The 26495-nt window shown below is 47.4% G+C and overlaps 1 protein-coding gene across 3 annotated transcripts in view; it reads right to left on the minus strand.

Moving 5' to 3' along the window:
• LOC141075022 (solute carrier organic anion transporter family member 1C1-like) overlaps positions 1-26495 on the minus strand; it is a 139269-nt gene that overhangs the window by 48831 nt on the left and 63943 nt on the right. For all 3 annotated transcript variants that reach the window (XM_073562341.1, XM_073562342.1, XM_073562343.1), the window contains exons 3-11: positions 23787-23928; positions 23578-23710; positions 23396-23511; positions 17178-17324; positions 16949-17047; positions 13480-13689; positions 12308-12472; positions 11899-12094; positions 11658-11823 (exon numbers count right to left, since the gene is read on the minus strand). In XM_073562341.1, the coding sequence (XP_073418442.1) occupies positions 11658-11823; positions 11899-12094; positions 12308-12472; positions 13480-13689; positions 16949-17047; positions 17178-17324; positions 23396-23511; positions 23578-23710; positions 23787-23928 (1374 nt within the window). The remainder of the gene's footprint in view (positions 1-11657; positions 11824-11898; positions 12095-12307; positions 12473-13479; positions 13690-16948; positions 17048-17177; positions 17325-23395; positions 23512-23577; positions 23711-23786; positions 23929-26495) is intronic.

Raw genomic sequence — 26495 nt, forward strand, 5'->3', positions numbered from 1 at the left:
TGTTGCACTTATAGGTATACAGCAGGGGCCACGCTCATCAGTTATAGCTTGGGGGCAGAGTTCGTGTAGACAAAGACAGAATGTCACCAAGGCTCCTATGGCAGGAGGGGGAGACAGCAGCAATGGGAGGGGGAGCAGATTCCCCCCACTGTAATGGCACCAGCAGGCCAGCGATTCAGAGTAGAGAGAGGAAATTATGCAGGGCCCATCTTTCAGGGCACTCACCGCACTCCTCTCCGATCCTTTAGGATACAGGTCGCTGCCCCCGCAACGCTGCAACTCTGGAGACTGGACACCGTGCTCCTTCTGGCAGAGTGCGCGTCCTATATGGCTGCCGCTCCCTGCGGGCCCCGCCGTCCACTACCGTCCTCCAAGGCTCCTCCGCTCACCGCGTCCTCCCTTATCCAGCTAGCCGGCTTCTTCACTGCACCAGCAGCGGTGTTGCAGCAGGGGCCAACGCGCAGCTCACAGCAGCCGAGTCGCCGCCTTGTGGGGGAACAGCCGCCCACTCCAGCTCCTCCAGCCACTCACACTGGCCGCTCACCGGCCTGCGGGGGCCCAGGGGGGATCCCGGTATCCAGATGGAGCCAGGCAGCCCCGAATATGTCTTTGAAAAGGACCCAGCCTGCAGGATTATACAGGATGGTAAGGAGCTCTCCCGTCCAGCGTCCTTTCCCGCTCCATAGCCACGCCCCCATCAACCACATTTATTATTGGGACATTACACATGCGATTATGCTGCAGCGCAGAGGCCACGACCGGAGCCCGCCTGCAGAAGGTATTTTTTTCTTCAGTATGTGCAGATATTCATTATGCAAATTAGGGGGCGGGTCAGTGACAGATCAGTGACCAGTCAGCAGTCTGCATTATGAATACCTAATCAGAGCACCACATGAAGACCCCCCCCACAGCCCCGCTCCGGAGCACGGGCAGGTCATTAACTCAAAACGGAAAATAAAAATTAAACAACAACCACAAGACGGATTTCATCACCAGGTATCAGTGTAATCGGTATAACGGCACCGACCTGACACTGTCTGTAGTCACTGAGCACAATCCTGATCACAGGTGTCAGTGTAATCAGTATAACGGCACCGACCTGACACTGTCTGTAGTCACCCGAGCACAATCCTGATCACAGGCATCATTGTAATCAGTATAACGGCACCGACCTGACACTGTCTGTAGTCACTGAGCACAATCCTGATCACAGGCATCATTGTAATCAGTATAACGGCACTGTAATGATAAGTAAGATATGACTATAAGGTATGACTTAAGGTTCCCTGATTATTACACTACAGATGAAAAATCTGCCTGTCACTTAGCTGCAGCCCTCCCTTCTTCCCCCCCAACACACGCTCTGTTGCTGCGTCTGTAACAGGACACCAGACACTTCCTGTGACAGCATTTCTCCTCTCCAGCTAAGGAATGTTAATTAGCAAAGTGAAAAGAATGTCCTTTGTTCCCTACCATGCGGCTGGATATAAGTATGGGTAATATTAAAGAGGCTGGATCATGAAAACAATACGCGACAGAGATATAAAAGTCACATATCTGCTTAGGGCATGAAACCAGCGTTCTGGCCCATAATTTTCACGGTTCTAGCACCCACAGAAACCGAGAAATGGAGTTCTCCTAAACGGTGTGACATAATTACTGCATATTTGGTCTTGAATTATACCCTATGATAGGCTAAAGAGAATGATACCATGTGCGTGTTTACACGAGGTACCCTCTGTGAGATATAGTCATTATAAGTTTATTAGTCAGATTCTAGCTCCAAGACAAGGGGGAGGACCAACCCCAGACAGCCCCTTTTATGATGTCACAAACCCAAAGCTATAAGGTATTCCCTCCCTAAATTGGTCATTCCAGCTAACAGATCTTATGCCAAGAGGTCCTCAGATGAGTGGAGACGTGTGGCTCCGCCTTCTCTCCATATGGTTAGCCTAAGACCATCTAAGCAACTGTAAGTGTTAACCTCTATTTTCATCACATTTTATATTTGCATTGTACATATCTAATGTCTCAACTTTGTAAGGCTGGTTTCACACTTGCGGTTTTTTTCGCGGTATTTTAGCGCTAAATAGCGCATGCGTTTTTTTTCCTATACTTTGCATGGGATGCGCTTATGTGCGCATACACATGCGTTTGTACGCGTTTTTCCGCGCATGCGTTTTTTTGCGGTATGCGCTCGGGCGCACAAAATGCAACCTGTTGCATTTTTTGGGCGTCCGACTTGCCTCAAAAAAACGCATGCACGCGCAATGCGTTTTTTTACAGCAAGACACCCATTATAAGTCTATGGTGAGCATATGTGCGCATTGGCATGCTTATGTATGCGTTTTTTTGCACATGCGTTTTTTTTTTTACCATTAGTTTAGACAATGGAATTTAGGGGTTTGGGTTAGAGTTAGGGTTAGTTAAGGGGGTTTAGGGTTAGGGTTAGGGTCAGGGTCAGGGTTAGGGTTAGGATCAGGGTATGGTTTGGTTAAGGGTTAGGGTTAGGGTCAGGGTTAGGGTTAGGGTTAGGGTCAGGGTTAGGGTTAGGGTATGGTTTGGTTAGGGTCAGGGTTAGGGTTAGGGTTAGGGTCAGGGTTAGGGTCAGGGTTAGGGTTAGGGTTAGGGTCAGGGTCAGGGTTAGGGTTAGGATCAGGGTATGGTTTGGGTTAGTGTGAGGGGCCACCTAATGTTGGAACAAAACGCAAACGCGGTAAAAACGCACTAAAAACGCATAAAAACGCTGCGTTTTTTTCATGCATGCTCATAAAAATGCTTGAAAAAAACGCAGCATCTGTATGCGTTTGTATGCGTTTTTTCAATGCGTTTTTTTGCGGGAAAAACGCGCTGCAAAAAAAGCAAGTGTGAAACTAGCCTAAGATCTTTTATCTATGGAATCACTGCCCCCCTTTTTTGGGAATAAATTATAACTTTATTAGTCTGTCTTCATGCGAATTTACGTGCCTTTAAGATAATTACGCTACTGGATTGGGTTGGCTTCGAACCCCTCTATTAAGTTTATAACTTAGCAGAGAAATCTGGAGCTGGTGGTGGCAACGTGTGGTCGGGGCCCTGGGCACTGCTGAAAGTGACAGAAGGGATTTTATAAGCTAAATTGGGTGGCTGCGACCAGAGCATTTCATAATTCCCTCACTGCAGCATGCCGGGTGGCCAGACCTTATTGAGGCAGCCGACCGGCAACCAATTATCCCAGGTGTAGTTCCCTGACTGACCTGAGGGTAAGGGGGGCGCCGGAGAGCTGCGAGTTCCAAAGTGGAACTGAAAAGTGGGATATACATCCCCGCAGTTCGTGGAAGATTGTTAGCAGTGGTGGGACATCCAAAATACCCCCCCTGCAATAAATTGTTAGGGCAAGACTAGCTTGCTGTTTTTATCACATGGTGCCAGCGGTGGGATATTATAAGCCCCCCTGTGCCTATGATAGCCGTGTGTCGGCAGTGCGTCGCATCCCTCCGGCCGTGACATACCGGTGTCAGCGGTGGGTCTGTGACATATTGGTGGCAGCAGTGGGAAAATCCTAGAGCAGTAGTGATTTGGTTTGAGCAATCATTCCTCTCACTAAAAACCTGCACGGTTCTTGTGGGAATCCTGCATCATAGGTTTTGGAGAACAGACTCAGTGTTTACTAGTCCTGAGACAACTGTGTGTACTTGCAAGTATCCCCTCCCTTCCCTTTGTTTTTCTATCCTATCTTTTATTTGACAACCATGGCTACAATGGGAGCAGAGTGGTATAAGCAGCAGAGAAAGGAAACTCTTGCTGGAATATGCACATACCGGGGCTTTGATGCCACGAACAAAAATAAAGACCAACTGATCGCGGCTCTGGTGCAGTTGGACAGTGCCCAGAGCCCAGAGGGCGCAGAACCCGGCACCAGCAGAGATGGCGCTGCAGCTGAGGTCCAACCCCCGAATGCTGGCTCCACATACAACCAGAATGGGTTGGACCCCTATCTGCAAATGGCCCTGCAACAGATCTCCGCTGACAATACAGACAGGCGCCTACAGATGATCCGTGAAGCTCAAGAGAGAGCTGAGCGCCAAGCAGAGGCCCAGAGAGCCCATGAACTTGAGATGCTCCGACGGGGGGGAACACACTCCATAGTCCGAAGCAGTGAGCCCCACAGCGCCCAGAGTCCTAAACCCCGGCCAGAGCATTTTCCCATGATGGAAAAGGACGGGGACTTGGACACGTTTCTGCGAGCCTTTGAGAAAGCCTGCAGACAGTACCGGCTGGATAAGGTCCAATGGGTCAGGTATCTGACCCCAGGGCTAAAGGGAAAAGCCCTGGAGATGTTTGCTTCTCTGTGGCCAGAAGACGATGACGACTATGAAGCCATCAAGCAGGCTCTGATCGCCAAATACCGGCTGACCCCTGAGGTATACCGAAAACAGTTCCAGAACCTCCAACGTGATGAACACGATAGCTATAGCGATGTGGTGCAAGGACTCATGACCCACTTTGACCAGTGTATCCATGGACTGTCAGTTGATTCCTTTGACCTACTGAAGGACCTGATGATGAAAGCCCAGATCCTGCATCTCTGCCCAGCTGAGGTCCGACAGTTCATCCTGGACCACGAACCAACGAATGCGGACAAAGCGGCGCAGATCGCCGACATCTATGAAGCCAACCGGAAGCCAGAGACATGGAGGCCAGTCACCGCCAGCTGGAGAGGGGGTAAGCCTGCAACCAACCCCAGTGCCCCTGCCAGCCTTCCCTCCGGAGGCCCTGTCCCTGTTGCCAAAACCAGGCCTACTACTGACAGTCGCCAGTGTTACAACTGCAATTGGACTGCTCATATCAGTGCCACCTGTCCAGAAAGGCAGAAGAACCCCCCAGCCAAGGCCTCTGGGCCCAACGCCTCTGTTCTTTTGGTGGGAGGTGTGGTTGGGAGGACTTACAACAATGCTCAACCTGTCCAGGTGGGGGCCCGTTTTGCTACAGGCCTCAAGGACACCGGGACTGAACGAACCCTCATCCATCCTGGACTGGCGGCCCCTGAAGATTTTATTGAGGGGAAACCCCTGACTGTCACCAGGATCGGAGGGTGTCCCTTGCCAGTGGCCCGGGTATTCCTTGATTGGGGTACTGGTAGCGGGGTGAGGGAAGTGGGAGTGTCCGAAAACCTACCCACTGATATTTTATTGGGGACTGACTTGGGGAGGATGGTTGCATACTACATCCCTGACACCCCTCCTCAATCTGATAATAAGGCTAACGTTAACCCTGATGATGATGATGATGATGATGGGAAACTGAATGTGTTACCTGCTAATAACCATTCTCTCCCCAGGAATGATGGTGATGTAAATGTCCCAAAGAAATCTGATAACCATTCTTTTCCTAGGAATGATGATGTATCTGTGCCGACTGAACCTGATAACCATTTCTTTGAAACGGTAGATGTGTCCACAGGTACCGAAGTGCTCAGCTCCGTCACACTGCGGAGTGAGACGGCTGAGGAACCCCTAACAGGAGCAAGTGTCGGCGCTCAAGAAAATGGGGAGGTGCATGGGAACCATGAGGAAGGTGATGCCATGCAACTGACCAGTGCCACCGAGGAAGGTAATCGGCTTATAGGTAGCACTGCTCCTGATGTGTTGGGGGTGGATGGGGAGGGAGAGCCCATAGCAGCGCCGGCTGGTGGGTCTGTAGAAATCCCCGAGGAAACAGCATACATAGCAGCTGTCACACGCAGTCAGAGTGCCCAAACTGCAGGTAGCGCCCTGTGTTATGAATGAGTCACCGTAGGAGGCAAAAACAGAAATGCTAGCTAAGTCCAGAAAACCAGAGAAGTTGGCAGCTATCGGATTGCAGACCCCTGAACCTATCAACACAACTAGCAGTAGCCGTGGGGGGTTCCTACGATGCCCTAGACCCCTCGATCACAGCCGGAGAACTATATAGCCTAAAGACAGAAAGGGAAAGGGAAATCTAAACTGCCCCAGAGCAGACCCCAAAGCAAAAGGCAGCCCCCAACATATAATGACGGTGAAGCAAGAAGAAAGGACACTAACACAGACAGAGAGATAGACTGAGCAAAGACGGGGCCCAAGCTAACTAGATAGGAAAGGACAGGAAGGCTGCTGTCTGCAATCCGTGAAAAACCCTATGAAAATAAGAGCCAACAAACTGACAGTGAAAAAGGCCCTGAAGACGCTAGGCTTCAAAAAGCTATGTCAGTACTCAGGAATATTCTGAAGACAGAGCAACCGGCAAAAGGAGATTCAGCTCACCCCAGCAGGGAATGGCAGAATCCAGAAAAGCAAGGCAAACAAAAACAAAACACAAATGCTAACAGGCAAAGCAGAAAACTTAGCTTTAGAGGAGCAGGAATCAAACTGGTCTCCTAGAAGTCCACAGAGAAATCACCCGCAGGGCAGAAGGGCGTCTGCAGCCTTATATCCAGTCCGTGACTCCACTCAGCCAGTCATCATCATCAGGATCAGGTGCCTGATAATCAGGCTCATTACCTTCCTTTACCAGAATAGGGAGTTCACCAGACCTCAGTGACGAAAGGGAAAATGAACTCACAACAGCCCTTCCTTCTGGACCCTCTTCCACTACAGGAGAGACTGAACCAGAGGTGAACCCAGAGCAGGTTCCAGAGGGTCCCAGTGAGGAAGGGAACCTGACGTCACTTCTGGCTGCCTCCAGCCAAGAGTTCCAGGCCGCTCTGCACTCAGATGCGAGCCTGGAGAAATTGAGAGACCTTGCCAAGACGCCCACCTCCGAGTCTGATAAGGAGAGGGTGTTCTGGGAACGAGGAAGGTTGTACCGGGAGACAGTACCCGGAGAATCCCAAAAGGAGTGGTTGAGGGAATGACAGCTGGTCGTCCTCTATCAGTTCAGAACTGAGTTGTTGCGGATTGCCCATGAGATTCCACTCGCTGGACACTTGGGGGTTAGCAAAACTAAGGCACGGCTGTCTCAACACTTCTATTGGTCCAAGATGGGGACAGATGTAACAAACTACTGCCGCACCTGTACCACCTGTCAAAGAGTGGGTAGGCGGGGTCTGCTCTTAAGGCTCCCCTTATCCCTTTGCCAGTTATACAGGAGCCTTTCCAGAGAATCGTGGTGGACATTGTAGGCCCGCTATCCGTCCCCAGCAGCTCTGGAAAGCAATACATTCTCACCGTGGTAGACTACGCTACCCGGTACCCAGAGGCAGTAGCTATGTCTTCAACCAGGGAGGATAAGGTGGCTGATGCACTGGTGACCATCTTTTCAAGGGTAGGATTTCCCAGGGAGATGCTTACCGATCAAGGGACCCAATTCATGTCTCGCCTAATGGAGGATGTCTGTGAGAAAATGCAGGTGAAGCACCTGGTATCGAGTGCGTATCACCCACAGACCAATGGTTTGTGTGCACGCTTCAACGGTACCCTCAAACAGATGCTTCACATGCTGGTTGAGACCCAAGGGCGCGACTGGGAGCGGTACCTCCCACACTTGCTGTTCGCTTACAGAGAAGTTCCGCAGGCCTCGACCGGGTTCTCCCCCTTCGAGCTCCTGTATGGCAGGCTAGTACGGGGACCCCTTGGGTTGATAAGAGAATCCTGGGAAGATGAGCCAAACCCCACTGAAGTGTCCATCGTGGATTATGTCATGCGTTTCCGTGACAAGATACAGACCTTGACGCAGTTGGTGCATGACAACATGACGCAGGCTCAGGCTGACCAGAAGAACTGGTACGACCAGAACGCCCAGGAGCGGACCTATCAGGTGGGTTAAAAGGTGTGGGTGCTGGTCCCCGTACCAACGGATAAGCTTCAGGAAGCCTGGGAAGGCCCATATGTCGTCCACCAACAGCTCAACCCGGTCACCTACGTGGTCACGCTTGACCATGCTTGAGGTAGGCGCAAGGCCTTTCATGTCAACATGCTGAAGGCTCAAGATGAACGTGAAACCTGCGTCCTACCGGTCTGCAACCTGCCTGAGGATGGGAGGAAGATCCCCTCCTGGACCTGCTGGCCCAAGCCAAGGCCGATGGGTCCATTGAGGATATGGAGGTAAGTGCCTCCTTAACTGTACCCCAGCGGTCGCAGTTGTTGGCCACCCTGGAACCCTTCCGGGCCGTGTTCGCCAACCGACCTGGGAGGACGGAGTTAGCGGTTCATGAGGTGGACACCGGGAATCACGCCTCACTACGGCGAACACCTTATCGGATCTCTGAGGAGGTGCAACAGGTCATGTGCCAAGAGATCAATGAGATGCTACAGCTGGGGGTGATTAGATGGTCAAAAAGCGTGTGGGCCTCGCCTGTAGTTCTCATGCCTAAAAAGGATCAGACCACCCGGTTCTGCGTGGACTACAGGGGGCTCAACGCCATCACAACCTCTGATGCACACCCGATGCTGCACATCGAAGATCTGCTTGAGCGGTTGGCGAAAGCAAAATACATATCCATCATGGATTTGAGTTGGGGATACTGGCAGATTCCCGAGTCCTGAGGCGCAGGAGAAATCCACTTTTATCACCCCCTTTGGACTGTACGAGTCCACAGTCATGCCCTTCGGCATGAAAAATGCCCCTGCCACTTTCCAGCGGATGGTCAACCACCTGCTCCGGGGACTGGAGGAGTACGGGGTTGCATACCTTGATGACATTGCCGTCTTCAGTTTCACCTGGGAGGAACACCTTCAGCATTTCCAGGAGGTGCTCAAGCGTCTTCACCAGGCAGGCCTGACCATCAAGCCAGGAAAGTGCCAGATGGGCATACGAACCCGCTCTTGTGCGCATGGACGCGGGCCGATAGGCCCGGCCTCCTTAGCGCCCTCTAAAAGGGGGAAGTGTAATGATAAGTAAGGTATGACTTAAGGTTCCCTGATTATTACACTACAGATGAGAAATCTGCCTGTCACTTAGCTGCAGCCCTCCCTTCTTCCCCCCCACACACGCTCTGTGGCTGCATCTGTAACAGGACATCAGACACTTCCTGTGCCAGCATTTCTCTCCTCTCCAGCTAAGGATTGTTAATTAGCTAAGTGAAAAGAATGTCCTTTGTTCCTTAGCATGCGGCTGGATATAAGTATGAGTAATATTAAAGAGGCTGGATCACGAAAATAATACGCGACAGAGATATAAAAATCACATATCTGCGTAGGGCACGAAACCAGCGTTCTGGCCCATACTTTTCACGGTTCTAACACCCACAGAAACCGAGAAATGGATTTCTCCTAAACAGTGTGACATAATTACTGCTTGTTTGGTCTTGAATTATAACCTCTGATAGGCTAAAGAGAATGATACCATGTGCGTGTTTATACGAGGTACCCTCTGTGAGATATAGTCATTATAAATTATTAGTAGTCAGATTCTAGCTCCAAGAGAAGGGGGAAGACCAACCCCAGACGGCCCCTTTTATGATGTCACAAACCCAAAGCTATAAGGTATTCCCTCCCTAAAATTGGTCATTCCAACTAAGAGATCTCACGCCAAGAGGTCCTCAGATGAGTGGAGACATGTGACTCCGCCTTCTCCCCATATGGTTAGCCTCAGACCATCTAAGCAACTGTAAGTGTTAACCTCTATAATCATCCCTTTTTATTTTATATTTGCATTGTACATATCTAATGTCTCAACTTTGTAAGATATTTTATCTATGTAATCACTGCCCCCCTTTTGGAGAATAAATTATAACTTTATTAGTCTGTCTTCATGCTCTAAGACGAATTTACGTGCCTTTATGATAATTACGCTACTGGATTGGGTTGGCTTCGAACCCCTCTATTCAATTTATAACTTAAGCAGAGAAATCTGGAGCTGGTGGTGGCGACTTGTGGTCGGGGCCCTGGGCACTGCTGAGAGTGACAGAAAGGATTTTATAAGCTAAATTGGGTGGCTGCGACCAGAGCATTTCATAATTCCCTTACTGCAGCATGCCGAGTAGCCATACCTCATTGAGGCAGCCAACCAGCGACCAGTTATCCCAGGTGTAGTTCCCTGACTGACCTGAGGGTAAGGGGGGTGCCAGAGAGCTGCGAGTTCCAAGGTGGAATGGAAAAGTGGGATATACATAAATCCCCGCAGTTCGTGGAAGATTGTTAGCAGTGGTGGGGCATCCAAAATAACCTCCCCTGCGATAAATTGTTAGGGCAAGACTAGCTTGCTGTTTCTATCACATGGTGCCATCGGTGGGATAACTAATATAAGCCCCCCCCACTGTGCCTGTGATATCCGTGTGCCGGCAGTGCGTCGCATCCCTCCATCCGTGACATACCAGTGTCAGCTGTAGGTCTGTGACAGGCGCCGACCTGACACTGCCTGTTGTCACTGAGCACAATCCTGATCACAGATTCCCTTTAAGCCACTTTGTTACCATTTTGGCAGCATGCTTCCACGTTCAGGATTTGTTCAGTATTTGCTGCGGATTGGATGCTGTGTACAGCCGCAGCGTCCAGATGTTACAGCATAATGGATGCATTCAAACACGCAGGCGGCAGACCAGTCTCCGCAAGATTAATAGCACAGTCTATGTTTAGGAATGAACACATGTGGAAGCATCGCGCGTACAAAAGCCAGCAGCGCTTTGAACGGAGCGGGCATCCGCTGTATTCAAAGCGCTGCCAATATGTAACGTGGACCCTTATTGTCCATTTCCGCTCAAGCTGTAACTTCCTGGCTGATGTCTTGAGATGTTGCTTCAGTATTGCCTCATAATTATCTTTTCTCATGGTGCCATCTATTTTGTGATGTGCACCAGTCCCTTCTGCAGCAAAACAGCCCCACAACATGATGCTGCCTCCCTCGTGTTTCACAGTGGGGATGGTGTTCTTAGGCTTCCAAGCTTCTCCCTTTTCCCTCCAAATGTATTCATGGTCATTTTGCCCATAAAGTTCCATTTTAGTTTTATCAGTGCACAGGACATGTCTCCAAAAATCAAGGTCTTTGTTCCTGTATGCATTTGCAAACATTAATCTGTCTTTTTATTTCTTTTGGAGTAATGGCTTCTTCCTGGCAGAGTGGCCTTTCAGCCCATGTTGATACAGTACTTGTTTCACTGTGGATAATACAATCTTACCAGCTTCCGCCATTTATCTTCACAAGGTCTTTTGCTTTTGTCCTTGGGTTGATATGCACATGTCAGATCAAAGCAGTATGATGGCTGGACATTCCCATCTTGTTTGTACTTGCGTATTATTGTTTGCACAGATGAACGAGGCGCCTTCAGGTATCCTGGAATTGTACCCAAGGATGAGCCAGACTTGTGCAAGTCCACAATTCTCTTCTTGGTTGATTTCTTGAGACTTTCCCATGATGCTTCACAAAGAAGCAGCGTGTTTCAGGTGTGCATTAAAATACATCCTCAGATGTGTCTCTAACTCAGTTGTTGCCAGAAAACCTATTAGAAGCTTCAGACCACATGACATCATCATATGGGCAGTCCAGAATTGTGTAAAGGCAGAGTAATCTTAGTGTATGGAAACTGTTGACTTTGCAGTAAGTAATAAAAATGCCTTAAAACATTCTCTCTCTCATTATTCTGGCATTTGGCAAATATTAATAATTATGGTAATCCTAATTGACCACTGACTACTACACGTAGCACTGAATATTACCCTGCACTGATGACTACTACACGTGGCACTGATTACGTCTGTCTGTGGTTGCAGGTTCACACTCACCATGCTCTTCCCCGATCCCGTGGATGATGTGCATCCGGCCAGGCACGCTGACATGTAGGTGACATTATTCGCCCCGCACACCGGATCCCACTGCTGGGTGGAGCACGTACAGTTGGCGTTACACGGGGAGAAGACGTGGCCATCTCCTAACGTGTCCAGTTTGCTCCTAGGTTATAATAGATGTCAGAGTCCTGACCGCACATTATGTGGCTCTATCTCTATAACCCCCCCCCGAACTCACCCGTTATAAGACACAGTGATCCCCGCCACTTCCCCGTTATCACAGCCAATAACGAAGACAGACATAGACATGATGTAGGCCACGAAAAAGCAAGTGAAGACCAATTTGGAGGTGGACAGCATTCCAAGCTTGTACTTCTTCATCAGTAAACCGCCCAGGAACATCCCCACAGCTGCTGCCGGCAGGGTGGAAACTCCTGCTCACGATAGAAAAGCTACAAAATAACCTGCACATTTGAACAGCCCCATAGACTATAATGGGCTCATGTCATCTTCATGAAAAGTACATAATAGGTGAGAAACGGGATCAGAACATGGCCTCAGTAGGTCAACCATAGGAGTGTTTGCACGCCGGTCACACCCTGAGGTCACAGCTGGCGGTCACACCCGACTGTCACACGGGCACTCACCGGTGGCGAAGTTGGCCCTGGAGATGGACTGTCCGTACTGCTGCTCCATGTACTTGGGCTTGTAGGTGATGAACCCCATGAAGCTGTTGGTCTGCAGGAGGGTGATGAGCAGCAGCATGACGTACAGGCGATTACCGGCCAGAGCCTTCAGGGAGAGGGTGAAACCTGCAGCCGAGGGATAGGCGTCAGGAACCCCGTCACCACAGGTTCTTTTCATACACAGATTCTCTATGGCCCTCATCTTTTGTAAGATCTCTGCTTGGTGTCAGTGACTATTACCATTATATCCGTGTGCTGACATCCTAATGCTGTGGTACCACTGCAGACAATCCTCTGTGAGCCTTGACATGCATTGTAAGATAGGTCCCCTCAGTTGCGCCGCCATCTCCCTCTATGCTTGGCTCTCCCGTGCACCTTATATAAATGACGTTTGCATGTGTTATGTCATGTCAATCAAATTGTTTTGTATTAATGTATTATGTCTTATGTTGTAATGTGATGTTCTCCTGTAAATGGCCATAAGAGGGACAGCAATAGTTAATAAGGGGGCTGGACTTGCAGCCACAAGGAAAGAGGAAGCTGTTGCTTCCTCAGTAAGCACTGCCTGGATCATGGGCCATTGTAGATGTATACTGCAGGAAGGACATTGCCAGACTCCCGGATGGGAGAGATCTGCTGCCCCAGACCAAAGACTTTTACGGACTAAAGGATTACAACACAGGCCCCCAGGACTTTGTAAGGGCCTTCGTTGAAGGGGTCTCAGGCACCCAGATTCCAGAGATTGGACTACTGTGAACCTCGGCTGCTGCGGCCGTTGTGGGTGCGACTGCAGCACATGTCAGGGAGAGAGCAGGAAAGCCAGTGTTGAAATTGCCTTTCTTTGTCTATCCTTCATTGTTGTTCAATAAAAGTTATTTTTCCCTGTTGGTGTACAACTGCTCCCTGGACTTTTAATTGCCTGGACTGCTGTGACCAGAGGATGAGAAGGTAACTCTTTGGGGAAAGACTGTATCAGTCCTGTATTGCATGTACAAGGGGCCGGGATGTGTACAGACTATGTTTAGGGGGTGAGCTCTGTCCGGACTACCACCTCGGTGCCCCTTGTTACATATGTACCAGCACTGACACCACTGACAGCAAGCAGCGGTGTTAGTACTGTTGTCTGCTCTCACCTTTGACCGTAGCTGTTTGCTCAATGTGTGATGGCTCTGTCTCTTTAAGCTTCTGCCCCTCAGGGGACGGCTGCGCCTCTTTCGTCTTAATATTCTTGGGCAGGAAGCAGAAAGGGATCCCGGCAATCAGGTTGACGACTCCGGCCACTAGGAATCCGAGCCACCAGGCGCCCACCCAGCGCGAGTCCTGGGGTGTTATGGTCAATGTGTCTAGAGGAGAAAGTCGTCAGCGGACTCTTACAGAAAGCAGTGCGATTATATACCCTGCTGAGCAGGAGGGTAGCGGTGATCTGACTGTCAGGCTCCATATCTCACCATCCACCACTGCAGAACGTGAGACCACCCATCATCTTATAAACCATCATCTTTTCTATCTCACACATAAAGGTGACTTGCAGCTATTTAGAATGTGCTTAGTTATGCAGATTCTCGACATGTCACTGCTTTGTTACTGTTTTGCTCCTAAATCTCTACATGGTAATTATTTTGTTAGTATTAGTAAATCCCCCCTTTGGCTTTCACCACTGTCTGGACCCTTCTCCTCTCCATCAGATTCTAGCCGGTCTCCACCGATATCTGACCCCAGGTCTCCAAGTTCCCCATGTTGGTGCACACTGGTCACCTCGCTGGGGTCTGTATACGGCTGTTCTTCACCTCTTCCCACAGGTGTGGGATTGGGTTGAGGTCTGGTGACTGTGGGAACAATCCAGCACCTCTACTTCATTGTCACTGACCCGCTTCTTCTCCATTCTCGCCGTATGCTTCGGGTTGTTGTCCTGCTGGAACACTGTGTCGTTCTTTTCATCCCCATAGTATTGGAGTGTACGGAGGAACTCGTCTTGTGGGATACTCACATATAGCTCAGCATCGAGACCACCATCGATCCTGGTCAAGTATCCACCACCTCTGGCTGTGTAACAACCCCAGATCATCAGGCTTCCTCCACCGAACTTGTCATTTCCTTCCATCTCTCGATCCATTAGCCCCTTTATCTCTTGTTTCTTCCAGACCCATTTGCACCCATCAGAGCCGTCTTTTGACTTTCCTCTCATTGCTGCAGATCACCCGTTTCCATTCTTCTATGCTCCACTTTTCTGACTTTTTTTTTTAGACTCGAGGCGACTCTTCTTATGACAATATTGAAGTCGCGGCATCTTCACCTTTTTTCGGGCCACCATTCCAGACCTGTGTAGCGCGCGTCGCAGGGTGCTTGTATGGACGTCTCTGATCTCACCATCATGAAGCCTATGAGTCTCCTCCTCTCCCATGTTTGTCGCTCCAGTACTGATAGACCTTGGGATGAGCCGACTTGGTGACCGATATTTTGTCTGGACGGCCACCTGTTGGCTGCTGAATGGATGGACGGACTTCATCTCGTATTCTTCCAGCTGTCATGGCGCTCACATGATGTCTTGGCCGAGAGACGGCTATCGGTGAGCTGGAAGACGCCGTCTCTCTTCGGAAATCTTCATGGCGGCTCCTCGATTCCATCCAGTGACCTTTCATTTGGGAATCATCCTGATAACACACTGAGATATTAGGGAATGTAAGAACAGGCTGTGATATGTAACATTCAGGAGCAAAAGATTATTCCACCATCAGGAGCAAAACAGCAACAATACAGCGACCTGACGAGAATCTGCAGAACTGATCACATGCTAAAGAGCTGCAAGACACATTTATGTCTGAGAGCCAAGATGGTGGTCTATAAGATGATGGTGGTCTGTAAGATGGTGGTGGTCTATAAGATGATGGTGGTCTGTAAGATGGTGGTGGTCTATAAGATGATGGTGGTCTATAAGATGATGGTGGTCTGTAAGATGATGGTGGTCTGTAAGATGGTGGTGGTCTATAAGATGATGGTGGTCTGTAAGATGATGGTGGTCTGTAAGATGATGGTGGTCTATAAGATGATGGTGGTCTGTAAGATGGTGGTGGTCTATAAGATGATGGTGGTCTGTAAGATGATGGTGGTCTGTAAGATGGTGGTGGTCTATAAGATGATGGTGGTCTGTAAGATGGTGGTGGTCTATAAGATGATGGTGGTCTGTAAGATGATGGTGGTCTGTAAGATGGTGGTGGTCTGTAAGATGGTGGTGGTCTATAAGATGATGGTGGTCTGTAAGATGGTGGTGGTCTATAAGATGATGGTGGTCTGTAAGATGATGGTGGTCTGTAAGATGGTGGTGGTCTGTAAGATGGTGGTGGTCTATAAGATGATGGTGGTCTGTAAGATGGTGGTGGTCTGTAAGATGGTGGTGGTCTATAAGATGATGGTGGTCTGTAAGATGGTGGTGGTCTATAAGATGATGGTGGTCTGTAAGATGGTGGTGGTCTATAAGATGATGGTGGTCTGTAAGATGGTGGTGGTCTATAAGATGATGGTGGTCTCATGTGAGAAGCAGAAGTGGATGGTGAGATATGGAGCCTGAAAGGTCAAAACATTGTTACTCTTTTAGTCATCGGTGTATAACAGCTGTAGATTATATTCTATACACCGCACTCCAAATTATTCTACAAAATGGTTTTTAGGGTCATAAAGATGTAATTTTTTGTTTTTCCCATAACCTCATGGATGGTTTGTGTTTTGGGATCTTTGGATCACTGACACCAATCTCAGTTTCCTGTGATAATTAGTTGTCAGGTGCCCAATTACAGGAAAACTCCTTAAGAAAGACGTTACATATTATTAACAGCTGCAGGTTCAAAGCAATATGAGAAAGAATAAGGATCTCTGCTGCTGGAAACTATCAGTGCCTCGGGCAAGGTATGAAAACATTGGATATTTCATGGAAATTTAAGCATGATCGTTGTACTGTGAAGAGATTTGTGGCTGATAAAGAGCAGATGGGTTCCTGCAGATAAAGGCACAATGAGGAAGGTTCCTGCAGATAAAGGCATAATGATAAAGGTTCTGCGAGACAAATTAATCAGATCAAGAGAGCAGCTGCTAAAATCCCATTTGAAAGCAGCAAACAGGTAATTAAGCTGCTGGTGTCTGTGGAGTCAGCTGACCTCAAGGTCTTGGATCCTCCAGAGGTTGCAGATGTGCATAAACCTTCTATTTGTCCACCTTTAAACATACATGAAGACTCATGCCGTGCAACCCTAGATGGTCCAGATGGATGGTTGGTGGACGGCCACCATATCCCAACAAGGGGTCGATGTCAGCAAAGTGATTGAACATTGCACTGACTCATCTGCGTTCAAGAACATACCAGCATTAGTGTGACAATGTGGAGCGCGGTGCACGTATCTCCTGTAGATTATATATATCACTCCTGTAAATTATTACGGTGCCCAGTATTCGGGGTCCTTCGGCTCCTGGTAGCGATGATACAGCGAGCAGTAAATGGCGGTAATGCCCACCATGGGCACTTGTGTATAGGGGACAGGATGATATGATGACGTTTCTGTGAGCGCCAGGATCTGGAGATCTGTAATATCATCGTGTCAGAGAGAAACTCACCCAGATCCACAAATCCAATATCGACATAAAGCTTCGCGAACACCGAGCTGAGCATGAACCCGGTCATCGGGCCGAACATGGTGATCGTGTGCAGACAAGCTGAGGGCAGAAGGGTGACAAGGGTTAATGCACCATAATCACCACTAGGAGGAACCACCTAACCCAGCTCTGCAGGGACCCCAGAAATTCATCTCATGTGTACCCCGGCCCCCCACAACACCAACATTACCTATATACAGCGGCGTGTTCTCCGTCCCAGCAAAGTCATCAATGTAGGAAATTCCCAGAGGAACAATAGGAGTCTCTCCGATTCCTCGCAGCAAATTCCCCACCAAAACGTAAACCCACATGTACGAACTTGTCTCCCTCACACACCCTGAAAAGACAGATGTAGCAGAGCTGAGCGTGTCAATAGCTCCACAGCATTGATATCTGTGGTGTTACATAGGACTGCTGGTGACATCTACTACATTATCTGTACTCAGAGAGTTATCACTGTGTTATCTGTGGTGTTACATAGGACTGCAGGTGACATCTACTACATTATCTGTACTCAGAGAGTTATCACTGTGTTATCTGTGGTGTTACATAGGACTGCTGGTGACATCTACTACATTATCTGTACTCAGTGAGTTATCACTGTGCTATCTGTGGTGTTACATAGGACTGCAGGTGACATCTACGTTATCTGTACTCAGAGAGTTATCACTGTGTTATCTGTGGTGTTACACAGGACTGCAGGTGACATCTACTACATTATCTGTACTCAGGGAGTTATCACTGAGTTATCTGTGGTGTTACATAGGACTGCAGGTGACATCTACTACATTATCTGTACTCAGAGAGTTATCACTGTGTTATCTGTGGTGTTACATAGGACTGCAGGTGACATCTACATTATCTTTACTCAGAGAGTTATCACTGAGTTATCTGTGGTGTTACATAGGACTGCAGGTGACATCTACTACATTATCTGTACTCAGAGAGTTATCACTGTGTTATCTGTGGTGTTACATAGGACTGCAGGTGACATCTACTACATTATCTGTACCCAGAGAGTTATCACTGTGTTATCTGTGGTGTTACATAGGACTGCTGGTGACATCTACTACATTATCTTTACTCAGAGAGTTATCACTGAGTTATCTGTGGTGTTACATAGGACTGCGGGTGACATCTACTACATTATCTGTACTCAGAGAGTTATCACTGTGTTATCTGTGGTGTTACATAGGACTGCAGGTGACATCTACATTATCTTTACTCAGAGAGTTATCACTGTGTTATCTGTGGTGTTACATAGGACTGCGGGTGACATCTACTACATTATCTGTACTCAGAGAGTTATCACTGTGTTATCTGTGGTGTTACACAGGACTGCAGGTGACATCTACTGCATTATCTGTACCCAGAGAGTTATCACTGTGTTATCTGTGGTGTTACATAGGACTGCAGGTGACATCTACTACATTATCTGTACTCAGAGAGTTATCACTGAGTTATCTGTGGTGTTACATAGGACTGCGGGTGACATCTACTACATTATCTGTACTCAGAGAGTTATCACTGTGTTATCTGTGGTGTTACATAGGACTGCGGGTGACATCTACTACATTATCTGTACTCAGAGAGTTATCACTGAGTTATCTGTGGTGTTACATAGGACTGCGGGTGACATCTACTACATTATCTGTACTCAGAGAGTTATCACTGAGTTATCTGTGGTGTTACATAGGACTGCGGGTGACATCTACTCCATTATCTGTACTCAGAGAGATATCACTGTGTTATCTGTGGTGTTACATAGGACTGCAGGTGACATCTACGTTATCTGTACTCAGAGAGTTATCACTGTGTTATCTGTGGTGTTACATAGGACTGCGGGTGACATCTACTACATTATCTGTACTCAGAGAGTTATCACTGTGTTATCTGTGGTGTTACACAGGACTGCAGGTGACATCTACTACATTATCTGTACTCAGAGAGTTATCACTGTGTTATCTGTGGTGTTACATAGGACTGCAGGTGACATCTACTACATTATCTGTACTCAGAGAGTTATCACTGTGTTATCTGTGGTGTTACATAGGACTGTGGGTGACATCTACATTATCTGTACTCAGAGAGTTATCACTGTGTTATCTGTGGTGTTACATAGGACTGCAGGTGACATCTACTACATTATCTGTACTCAGAGAGTTATCACTGTGTTATCTGTGGTGTTACATAGGACTGCAGGTGACATCTACTACATTATCTGTACTCAGAGAGTTATCACTGTGTTATCTGTGGTGTTACATAGGACTGCAGGTGACTACTACATTATCTGTACTCAGAGAGTTATCACTGTGTTATCTGTGGTGTTACATAGGACTGCAGGTGACATCTACATTATCTTTACTCAGAGAGTTATCACTGAGTTATCTGTGGTGTTACATAGGACTGCAGGTGACATCTACTACATTATCTGTACTCAGAGAGTTATCACTGTGTTATCTGTGGTGTTACATAGGACTGCAGGTGACATCTACTACATTATCTGTACCCAGAGAGTTATCACTGTGTTATCTGTGGTGTTACATAGGACTGCGGGTGACATCTACTACATTATCTGTACTAGAGAGTTATCACTGTGTTATCTGTGGTGTTACATAGGACTGCTGGTGACATCTACTACATTATCTTTACTCATAGAGTTATCACTGAGTTATCTGTGGTGTTACATAGGACTGCGGGTGACATCTACTACATTATCTGTACTCAGAGAGTTATCACTGTGTTATCTGTGGTGTTACATAGGACTGCAGGTGACATCTACATTATCTTTACTCAGAGAGTTATCACTGAGTTATCTGTGGTGTTACATAGGACTGCAGGTGACATCTACTACATTATCTGTACTCAGAGAGTTATCACTGTGTTATCTGTGGTGTTACATAGGACTGCAGGTGACATCTACTACATTATCTGTACCCAGAGAGTTATCACTGTGTTATCTGTGGTGTTACATAGGACTGCGGGTGACATCTACTACATTATCTGTACTAGAGAGTTATCACTGTGTTATCTGTGGTGTTACATAGGACTGCTGGTGACATCTACTACATTATCTTTACTCAGAGAGTTATCACTGAGTTATCTGTGGTGTTACATAGGACTGCAGGTGACATCTACTACATTATCTGTACTTGGTGAGTTATCACTGTGCTCTCTGTGGTGTTACATAGGACTGCAGGTGACATCTACATTATCTTTACTCAGAGAGTTATCACTGAGTTATCTGTGGTGTTACATAGGACTGCAGGTGACATCTACTACATTATCTGTACTCAGAGAGTTATCACTGTGTTATCTGTGGTGTTAGATAGGACTGCAGGTGACATCTACTACATTATCTGTACTCAGAGAGTTATCCCTGTGTTATCTGTGGTGTTACATAGGACTGCAGGTGACATCTACTACATTATCTGTACTCAGAGAGTTATCACTGTGTTATCTGTGGTGTTACATAGGACTGCAGGTGACATCTACTACATTATCTGTACTCAGAGAGTTATCACTGTGTTATCTGTGGTGTTACATAGGACTGCTGGTGACATCTACTACATTATCTGTACTAGAGAGTTATCCCTGTGTTATCTGTGGTGTTACATAGGACTGCAGGTGACATCTACTACATTATCTGTACTCAGAGAGTTATCACTGTGTTATCTGTGGTGTTACATAGGACTGCAGGTGACATCTACTACATTATCTGTACTCAGAGAGTTATCACTGTGTTATCTGTGGTGTTACATAGGACTGCAGGTGACATCTACTACATTATCTGTACTCAGAGAGTTATCACTGTGTTATCTGTGGTGTTACATAGGACTGCAGGTGACATCTACTACATTATCTGTACTAGAGAGTTATCCCTGTGTTATCTGTGGTGTTACATAGGACTGCAGGTGACATCTACTACATTATCTGTACTCAGAGAGTTATCACTGTGTTATCTGTGGTGTTACATAGGACTGCAGGTGACATCTACTACATTATCTGTACTCAGAGAGTTATCACTGTGTTATCTGTGGTGTTACATAGGACTGCTGGTGACATCTACTACATTATCTGTACTCAGAGAGTTATCACTGTGTTATCTGTGGTGTTACATAGGACTGCAGGTGACATCTACATTATCTGTACTCAGAGAGTTATCACTGTGTTATCTGTGGTGTTACATAGGACTGCGGGTGACATCTACTACATTATCTGTACTCAGAGAGTTATCACTGTGTTATCTGTGGTGTTACATAGGACTGCAGGTGACATCTACATTATCTTTACTCAGAGAGTTATCACTGAGTTATCTGTGGTGTTACATAGGACTGCAGGTGACATCTACTACATTATCTGTACTCAGAGAGATATCACTGGGTTATCTGTGGTGTTACATAGGACTGCGGGTGACATCTACTACATTATCTGTACTAGAGAGTTATCACTGTGTTATCTGTGGTGTTACATAGGACTGCTGGTGACATCTACTACATTATCTTTACTCAGAGAGTTATCACTGAGTTATCTGTGGTGTTACACAGGACTGCAGGTGACATCTACATTATCTGTACTCAGAGAGTTATCACTGTGTTATCTGTGGTGTTACATAGGACTGCAGGTGACATCTACTACATTATCTGTACTCAGAGAGTTATCACTGTGTAATCTGTGGTGTTACATAGGACTGCGGGTGACATCTACTACATTATCTGTACTCAGAGAGTTATCACTGTGTTATCTGTGGTGTTACACAGGACTGCTGGTGACATCTACTACATTATCTGTACTCAGAGAGTTATCACTGTGTTATCTGTGGTGTTACACAGGACTGCAGGTGACATCTACATTATCTGTACTCAGGGTTATCACTGAGTTATCTGTGGTGTTACACAGGACTGCAGGTGACATCTACGTTATCTGTACTCAGAGAGTTATCACTGTGTTATCTGTGGTGTTACACAGGACTGCAGGTGACATCTACATTATCTTTACTCAGAGAGTTATCACTGAGTTATCTGTGGTGTTACATAGGACTGCAGGTGACATCTACTACATTATCTGTACTCAGGGTTATCACTGTGTTATCTGTGGTGTTACACAGGACTGCAGGTGACATCTACATTATCTTTACTCAGGGTTTTCACTGTGTTATCTGTGGTGTTACATAGGACTGCAGGTGACATCTACTACATTATCTGTACTCAGAGAGTTATCACTGTGTAATCTGTGGTGTTACATAGGACTGTGGGTGACATCTACTACATTATCTGTACTCAGAGAGTTATCACTGTGTTATCTGTGGTGTTACACAGGACTGCAGGTGACATCTACATTATCTGTACTCAGGGTTATCACTGAGTTATCTGTGGTGTTACACAGGACTGCAGGTGACATCTACATTATCTTTACTCAGAGAGTTATCACTGAGTTATCTGTGGTGTTACATAGGACTGCAGGTGACATCTACTACATTATCTGTACTCAGGGTTATCACTGTGTTATCTGTGGTGTTACACAGGACTGCAGGTGACATCTACATTATCTTTACTCAGGGTTATCACTGAGTTATCTGTGGTGTTACATAGGACTGCAGGTGACAGCTACTACATTATCTGTACTCAGGGTTATCACTGTGTTATCTGTGGTGTTACACAGGACTGCAGGTGACATCTACATTATCTTTACTCAGGGTTATCACTGAGTTATCTGTGGTGTTACATAGGACTGCGGGTGACATCTACATTATCTGTACTCAGGGTTATCACTGTGTTATCTGTGGTGTTACATAGGACTGCAGGTGACAGCTACTACATTATCTGTACTCAGGGTTATCACTGTGTTATCTGTGGTGTTACACAGGACTGCAGGTGACATCTACATTATCTTTACTCAGGGTTATCACTGAGTTATCTGTGGTGTTACATAGGACTGCAGGTGACAGCTACTACTTTGTCCTCTACAGTAGGACTGTCTCCCGGTGTCAGCCGATGCTGGCAGTCCTGTGTAGACTTCGCTGTTGCTGACTGTTTGCTCCTCATCAGTGCTCAGTCGCCTTCCATGTGGTGACAGGTAGCAGTGAAGCGTAGCGCACAGGGAAGATTGTTGGCATCGGTGATGAGCCCGGGCCGCGGTGCAGAGTCTGCAGCGTTTTCCTAATTTGTTCTCTCTCACTTCATATGTCGTCTTGTCTAGGTTTGTCTGTGACGCTTAGTGGAGAGCGTGGGTCAGCGGTGACCGTACTGTGACCTCCACTGTCAGAAGACACCACTTCAGCAGCGTTGCCGCCATGTGTGAACCCTTCCCTTTGTAATGTCACCATTCTACTGAAGTTGATACTTGTCTAGTACGTTTTGAAGCCTTTTTGGACGTTTGTTGGTCCGGAGTCGGAGACGAGCCTCTTACCTGCTTTCATGTCTTCGGTCAGGGTCCTGTTGGCCAGACACGGCGAGATGCTGTAGACAGGGCCTGTTGAGTTGTTGGGTGTAGTCATGTGTGCCCTCGTGACTTCGTATTTGTAACTGTGAAGAGACAATGTTGGTCAGCGCAGCTCACGACATACTGCAGGGAGATGGCACGTTACGTACGGCCCCATGAAGAAATGTGGCATCGCTGTCAGGAAACTGCCCAACGCCATCAAGAAGCAGCCGGCAGCGATGATCCGAGGTCTGTGGAACTTCGCCCCAAAGTAACTGACAAAGGCGATCACCAGCAGGTTCCCTGGACGGAGGAGAAACATGAGAGCAACAATAGAGCGCCACAGGCGAAAAATTAATAGCAAGGAGACAATGCCTACCAAACTCGAAGCTGCTGTCCACCATCCCCACCGTGGAGGAGGAAATGTCAAAGCGACGCTCAATCTGCGTGATCGAGCTCTTCATGTAACTCCCGGAGTAGGCCTTTGCGAAGTAACTGAAGCTGAGAGCGACCAGGAAAGACTGCAGGAGACAAGGAGGAAGATGATCATGAGGAGGAGTATGAAGAGGAGGAGGAAGAGGCAGATGAGGAGGAGGATAAGGATGAGAGGGAGGAGGAATAGGATGAGAAAGATGAGGAGGAAAGTGAGGAGAAGGCAGATGAGAAGAGGATAAGGAGGATGATGGAGGATTAGGAAATTGACAAGGAGGAGGAAGGTGAAAGAGAGAAGGATGAGGGAAATATATAAGAGGAAGAAGATGATAAAGTGGATGAGGAGCTGGATTAGTGGAAGTGGAAGATGGGAGGAGGAAAATGAGAGAGGAGGATCAAAAGTCAAGGATGAGGAGGAATATGAAGCGAATGAGGAAGAGACAGATGAGGAGGAAGAGGATGAGATGGAGGAGGAAGAGGATGAGAAAATAGGATGAGAAAGAGGAGGAAAGTAAGGAGAAGGCAGATGAGAAGAGGATAAGGAGGATGCTGGGGGGATTAGGAGATTGAGAAGGAGGAGGAAGGTGAGAGAGAGGAGGATGAGGATAATATAGTGCGAGGCAGTGAGTGGGATTATATGCGAGGGTCGATATATGTCCCCCAGGATGCGGACGGAGTCGCATTAGACCCGCTGGAGTGCCTTGTATTCACAGCAGGATGCCTGTGAGTCACAAGACAAAATAAAAGGAAGTGTGGACCTAGTCAAGCTTATTGGCCAAGGCAATGTTCAGGAAAACCCGTTAAGGGCTTTTCTTTTTAAGTGGGGACTACAGGGTGGTCGTGGGTGGTCCGCTTCCTCCAGGCCGGGTCTTACAATTGGCCATGGCCACAGATTTCATTAAAAAACCCTGCAGCAAAGGGTTGGGTGTGTCAGTGTGGAGTCTGCAAGTTGCAGAGCAGGTGACTCTGTGCAACCCAGGTCTGTGAGGAGCTAACACCGAGCCAGGGAACTCAAGGCGGCTGACGCATCTAAAAGACTAAAAGACACGGTGGTGTCATTGTCCACGGTAATGGGATCTGAGTTCAGGACTGTGTTTACTGTAACCCCGCTGCGATCCGGAGGACATTATTCCTTTGTGCGAGCTTTTGGACTAAAAAAGACATTTGCTTTGAACTTTCCTGTGGTCCCTGCCTATCTGTCACACTGCACCAACCCCGCTGCACTACAAGAGGAGGAAGAAGAGGATAAAGTGGATCAGGAGGTGGATTAGAGGAGGAGGATGAAGAGGAAAATGATGGGGAATGGAGTGATAAGGATGAAGATGAGGTTGAGGATAATGTGGAGGAGGAAGATGATGAGAGTAGGAGGGTGAGGATGAAGAAGCTGATATGAAGAGGATGCGGAAGATGAGAGGAGAATGATGATGAGGAGAGGAGTAGTATGGGAAAATGCTGAGGAGGAAAATGAGGGAGTGATGCAGAGGAGGAGTAGGAGAAGGATTTAAAGGGAAGCTGAGGAGGATGGGAGGGTGATTAGGTGGAGGGGCTGAGGTGGATGAGCAGGAATCTGAAGAGGAGGAGTGATAGAACAGTGACATACATGATAACAATAAGCACTGGGCAGTATACATTGAAGATGCTGTTCTGATTTATGGAGGTGGCGTGGGAATTCTGCCGGAATGATTGAAGGAGTGTAGATTATTTTTTGGTGTAGAATCAATGGGAGTTTGCAATATACAGTATGCTGGAGGGTGTAGGACATCTGTAGAGGGTTTAGGATATCTGTATGAGGTGTAGGACATCTGTAGGAGGATGTATGGGCTCTGTAGGAGAGTGTGTAACATCTGTATGATGTATAGGACTTCTGTAGGAGGATGTATGACCTCTGTAGGAAGGTGTAGTACATCTGTAGGAGAACGCAGGACCTCTGTAGGAGAGCGTATGACGTCTGCAGGAGGATGTAGGACATCTCAAGGAGGATGTATGACCCTGTAGGACAGTGTATGACATCTGTAGGAGAACGTAGGACCTCTGTAGGAGAGAGTATGACATTTTCAGGAGAATGTATGAAATCTGTAGGAGGTGTAGGACATCTGTAGGAGGACGAAGAACATCTCTAGGAGAGTGTATGACATCTGTAGGAAAATATATGACTTCTGTAGGAGAGTGTATGACATCTGTATGATGTATAGGACATCTGTAGGAGGATGTAGAACATCTGTAGGAGAGTGTATGACATCTGCAGGAGGATGTATGACCTCTGGAGGAGAGTGTATGACATCTGTAGGATGATGTATGACCTCTGTAGGATGGTGTAGTACATCTGTAGGAGAACGTAGGACCTCTGTAGGAGAGTGTATGACATCTGCAGGAGGATGTATGACCTCTGGAGGAAGGTGTAGTACATTTGTAGAAGAACTTAGGACCTCTGTAGGAGAGCGTATGACGTCTGCAGAAGGATGTATGATGCTGTAGGACAGTGTATGACATCTGTGGGATGATGTATGACCTCTTTAGGAAGGTGTAGTACATCTGCAAGAGAATATAGGACCACTGTAGGAGAGTGTATGGCATCTGCAAGAGAATGTATGACATCTGCAGGAGGTGTAGAACATTTGTAGGAGAATGTGTGATATCTGTAGGATGATGTATGACC

The sequence above is a fragment of the Dendrobates tinctorius genome, unplaced genomic scaffold (assembly GCF_039654945.1).
Source record: "Dendrobates tinctorius isolate UK_male_01 unplaced genomic scaffold, ASM3965494v1 ptg000348l, whole genome shotgun sequence".
NCBI classification, from domain to species: Eukaryota; Metazoa; Chordata; class Amphibia; order Anura; family Dendrobatidae; genus Dendrobates; species Dendrobates tinctorius.